This window comes from Hyaloscypha bicolor, assembly GCF_002865645.1.
Source record: "Hyaloscypha bicolor E unplaced genomic scaffold K444scaffold_53, whole genome shotgun sequence".
NCBI lineage: Eukaryota > Fungi > Ascomycota > Leotiomycetes > Helotiales > Hyaloscyphaceae > Hyaloscypha > Hyaloscypha bicolor.
In genome coordinates this window covers 1,129,469-1,135,181 of record NW_020194555.1, presented here as the reverse complement: position 1 = coordinate 1,135,181, position 5,713 = coordinate 1,129,469, and the positions used below count along the sequence as shown (strand labels likewise).

The window sequence follows — 5,713 nt, the reverse complement described above, 5'->3', positions numbered from 1 at the left end:
GCGCTTCTAGAGCATATTATCATCCCCATCCGGCGTCTATCACACCTGCAAAATGAATATAGAAGGGTTTCTCGGCCAACCGCGCACCGACCTCAACTGCGCACTTAGAAGCAATCTAGGATTTGCTAACTACAGCACCACGCAATGAGGATTCTGAGCCTATATTTGAAATTCCCGGTACTAAATTGTCTATCCGCGGAGGTTTAGTAGGCTTCTTGTCAATTCTCAAGAGTCGTTTTTTTTGGTGGGGGAAGGGGTGCGCGGTTGAGGTTTATGCGCGGTTGGCCGAGAAACCCTTCTACTGCGAAATAGATGCGCCAGCACGGAGCCAATGAATTTGTTTTACTAAGCACGACCTTTTTTTTTTTGTTTTGGAGTTTTACTTGTTTTCTGTTCTTGGGCGAGAAGGATAAAGCGGATGATTTTGCACCTATAAGCTTCCCAATATACCGTACTGAAAGAAATCGGAATTGAAAATTTCATTCTTTGAATTCTACGAGGCATGTTAAGAGACTAGTGCTCCGGTATCTGGGCTAGCTAGGTCTTCTTCTAATCTCCATTACTCCAAAAGCCACCGATAACCGCGCTAACATTGCCAGCGCGGAACTCGGCTATGTGCTTATCCCCCTTTCAAAAATTTGCGTATATGTATTCGACGCGTCTGTGGGACGACGACCATGGTAGTTATGGAGGAAGGGGAACAGAGAGGCGAGTGCTTGAGATGCACGTAAGAATCACGGGAACTTATACTGGCCGAGAGGGATGGAACCAGAAAGGAGAGGAAGAGGGCTAAGAAATTGTTAGACGAAAAGTTACAGGCATTGTCAGCTTCGTCGCGGCTTCACCGACTTCTCCCACCTAGTTTCGTCATGAACTTGCATATGCTCTCATCCCATGTTTGACCTCGACCTCGACTTTACCCAAGCAACACTAGTCCCCACAGGATGAAGTAATCACGTCGCCTATAGCCTGAACAACTGGATACAGTATACCGTCGCTTGATTAGGGGAGTGTCTGATTTGGAGGATGTCTGATTTGGAGGATGTCTGATTTGGAGGATGTCTGATTTGGAGGATGTCTGATTTGGAGGATGTCTGATTTGGAGGATGTCTGATTTGGAGGATGTCTGATTTGGAGGATGTCTGATTTGGAGGATGTCTGATTTGGAGGATGTCTGATTTGGAGGGTGCCTGTCGATTTGGATCTGTCTTGGGGGCCACATCTTACCAAAGGGGGCCTAACTAGGACCTCTTTGGTGGCGGAGACTGGCCCTCCTCAGAAGGCCCTCTGCATGCCCTGCTTTCATCATCTCATCATAGCTGAATCTGCTATCCCCCGAGCTCGCTTCAGCTCCTCAGCAAGCTTCTGTATATGTCGAACTTGGGCCGCGGCCAATTCACGTAGAAACTCCTCGGGAAAAACCCAGTCATCGCCTTCAAAAATCTTAGGTATTGTGTATTATATAACCTAACCGATCCATAATCGTCGCAGAGGTGAACCTGGCAGGGTATTTTCGTATATAGCTAGTATAAGTAAAAGTGGTATGACTCGATTCTTGTCCCGTTTGGAGGCTAGAGCCTGAAGAAGCGGTTTTTGAGCCCACGACGCCTGAAGATAGTCCGTAAGAAAGAAGAACTTGTAGAGCAATGGCCAATCCAGGTCCTCGAATACCGGTGACTCATAATCGAATAGCAAGTCCAACTCTTTGAACTTGGATAGCTTGAGCTTAGATAGCCATTCCTCAAAAGCCTAAAAGGTCTTGACGTCCACCTCTAGGAGTAGTACGACCCGTTCGTAAGTCTCCTTAAAGCCGTCCATAAGTACAGTACGAGAGAACGGCGAGCATACGCAAAGCTATTACTCTTCAAGATAGAAGGGATACTTATTAATCCCTACTAGAACGGTGAACTAACGTATTGCGGTCGGCCATAGTGGTCTGAGGTTATGGTTTTGTAGTCTATTCTCAAAGGTATATAATAGAAAGTTAGATAGAGACTAGTACTTATCTATATACTTAGAACGTATACTTTTAAGTATGGGTCTAACTACGAGGCGCAAGCTTGCAGTAGATAACCAAGACCAAGACCATAATATAGGGTATAAATATAAGAAATACGTCGTTAGATTTAGTATATATTCCGATTCCTTAATATAAATTATTACCTGAAAGTAATCGAAACCTAATGAAATGACCCATATTTGTAAGCTAGCGGACTTTCCGAGCCCATTTTCAAATATCCTTCAGATTAGTATATAGACCTGAGAGCCTCTGTTCTATAAAACTCCTGAAAAAACTTCTCATTTGCTTCTATAGCCTTCCTTGCATATGGAAGTCCTATCTTGCACCTCTCCTTTCTCGCAAAAGCCTGAGCTACGAATATGATATTCTTTATCTGAAAAGGATATTAGTAAAACGAAGGCTAGGGATTCGGAAGGTAGCTTACCTGCCGGCCTTTTAACTCGTGGATGGCTAATTCTTCTAGCTCTTTATCTATAATGTCTGTATCTCCGGAAGAAGTGGCTGCCCGAGAAAGGAAGTTCCTCCAGACTTGCCTCCTTACGACTTTATTTAAGCCTTTATATCTCAGTAGGATATGGATTTGGCTCAGAATCGCTTTATTAAACTATATTATCCGGTTTATTATTAGGAATAGTATTCCCTTATAGTATTCTAATTTGCGGAGAAATATAGAGACAAGGCTATTACGAGTCAAATTATTAAGTATATGCCTTTCAAGAAAGACATCTGCTTTGTCCAGAAGAAAAATTATATTCGAATAGCTAGTAGTCTTAAAGATTCGAGAGAGCCGGTCTTCGAGTTCTATTATATCGCAAAGTAATTCCCTAATAGAGATCTAGTTAATTAGACTTATGCTTTATAGGATATAAAACAGAAAAACCTATTAAATAGAAAAGCCTCTTTAGGTACTCAGATACTGCTTCTATTATAAAAGTTTTCCCGACTCCTGGTGGGCCACTTTTATATATTAGTTTATTACGCGAAAAGAAATAGTATAAAGCCCTATTATAAGAGTATATTAAGACCCTTTCCCTTTCCTATAACAAAGTCATTAAATACTATACTAGGGTTAAGGCAAGCCTTAATAAGAGCCATAATAATATCTTTTTGCTTATTAGGTATTAATAGATAAGTATAAAGCAAGGGTAACTATTTAATATCTTTAATATTAGTAATAGCAAATTCTGCTATATATTAAAAATTAGTCAAATATATATTATAATATAAGAGAGAGAAGAACTTACCCTATAGCTTGTCGCCAAAACTAAAACCGAGTACTATCGGATAATAAATAAGGAAATCGCCCTCTATTAGATCCTCTAGTTTAATATTATTATTCTTGACTTAGTTATAAAGTAGCTATCCTGGGAGCGGCAGTAGTAGCCCGCCTATATATACTACTAATGGGCTATTTCCTAGCCTCGTCCTAGCTAGGTCGGTATATAGCCGGGAATAGTTTGGATTCATTTTCCAGAAGAAATCGGTATTAATTATAACCCGACTATTAACGGAAAATCTTGCCAGTTCTCCCCGGTATATTAGAAATACTTTACCCTAATAATAATAATAGTAAGTCCCGATTAGGCAGATAAACTTTCGACCATATTTAATGAGGTCAGACTTGACCTGTTTCTCGTCTAGATAGTACTTGAGAGGGAAAGCCGGCAGGGTATTAATATGCTTCGTCCCCCGGAATTTCGGAATAACTAGCTCGGTAGAGGCCTTGCCTAATATTTTACTATTAAAGTCGAAAAATTGGCAGTCTATATTAAAATACTTCTTTTTTGCCCTATTAATCTTCTCTTTAAAAGAATTATATATGATATATTACGGTTTTTTTATACCGAAACAAGTAGTATAAACCGGGGTATTTGGCTTAAAGAGGGCCCAAAGTAGATCCTATATAATCTTACCATACTATAAGAGAGAAAGGAGATACTCGGTTATGGGAGTATAGATCTTCTTTATATAGTTAATTAATAAATCGAGGTGCTTTTTGGGTATTATATCCGTATAAAGGGTACTTTAATATAATTCAAGTTCGGGAAAGTAGTAGTATAGGAGATGTTATTTGACCTATACCTGGCTTAGTAGAAAGTTAATTCCTATAAGAAAAGACTTACTATTAGCTTTTTTTCTATTAAACTTATACTATAAATATTCTTTAGAACTTCTCTTAAGATATCTCGGAGCTCGTTTGATTTAATATTAATATAGAAGGTCGGGTCTTTGGTATACCTATCTAAAAGCTTATTAATATAGAAATATATTTAAAGGTAAGTACTATTTACTACTCTCTATATATATAATAAATACGTATTTATCTAGTATATTTACTTTTACTACTAAAGATTCCTGAATCTTATATTCAGACTCTTTCTTATCCTACCTAAATAAATTATTAGCCAGAGTCTAATTACTTTATTAGAGATATATACTTTATTTACTATCTTGAATTCTAGCTTAGAAGCTGGAATTATCTCAGGCTATTCTTGAGTATTAGTTTTCGTACCTTTAGCTGCCTTAACTAAGTCTGGCGATTTTAGTAAAGATCCCTATTAAGTACTAAGAGACTTGAGAATATCCAAGAACTATTAGATATACTTGGTAGTCACAACCTATACTAATAACTAGTTTGTCGGAAATGCAAGACCGGGAGTTAGTAAATAGGGCTCGGTTGAGGTCGCCTCTAAAGCATCCTCGGGGAGTATATGAAAGCAGGTATAGTAGGTATAACCAGAGGCGCTCGAGGTATTAAAGCACTTGGAGAGTAATAGATTCGGGCTGCTTAATAGTACAAAGGGTAAGGAGGTTTGAATTATCTCGGTTAAGACTTTCGTTATTAAAGATTCTTTATCTCACCTAAATGAATTATTAGTAAAGTTTTATTTATATTTTATTAGATATATACTAACTAAGTATTTTCAGGCTTAGTATCTTCGGATATCCTCGGCAGCTTCGACTTTACTCTAATAGGCTTCGAGATAAGTTGCTCTATATTATTAATGGCTTCCTCTAGTAATTTCCTATATTCTAGAAAAAACAAGAAAATTTTAGTTAGACTGAATTTTAACTCCGGTACCTTAATAGCAAACCCTTTTGCTAACTACTTAACTCTCTTAGCCTCTTTCCTCTAACTTACTATAGTTTTATAAACTTTTCTATTCTCTTCTAATTAAGCATTTTCTGGAAAAGTAGTGCCTTCTATAAAAGTAATATTGCCTTCTACTAGCTTAAAGACAAGATAGAAGATATTAGCCATTATTTTTTATTAGCGAGTCTAAGCTCGACTTTCTTGTTTATATAGCTAGGTTATATAAGTGCTTTATTAAGGCATATAATATAATTAGTAGTTATAATTAGGATCCGGCCTTTTTATAACCCTATACTATTAATAATATTTAAGAGAGTAAATAAAGATACTTTTTTATTAGTAGATTTACTTATTTTAGAGAGAGAGCTAGTTATAATCTGGTAAGAGTTTTCGGTTTTAGTATCTCGATTTAAACTAATGGCATTAATGTCTTCTAAAAGAATAATATAGTAACTTGGAAGCTTATTAAATAGGCTTTTTAGGCTAGCTTTACTAATAGTAGAAAGCTTAAGAATATAGATATTCAAACCAAAATAACTAGTAATAGCCGAGTTCAAACTCGACTTTCTAGTTTCAGGGAATCTATATAGCAAGTAACC

At 37.4% G+C, this 5,713-nt stretch overlaps 1 protein-coding gene across 1 annotated transcript; it reads right to left on the bottom strand.

Annotated features, from left to right (window-relative positions):
* Nucleotides 1–5,533: 5,533 nt before the first annotated feature.
* K444DRAFT_503930 (uncharacterized protein) lies at nucleotides 5,534–5,713 on the bottom strand (the record flags this gene model as incomplete). Its single annotated transcript, XM_024873375.1, has 1 exon — nucleotides 5,534–5,713. A coding segment is annotated over one exon (180 nt), but the record flags the coding sequence as incomplete, so codon positions are not given.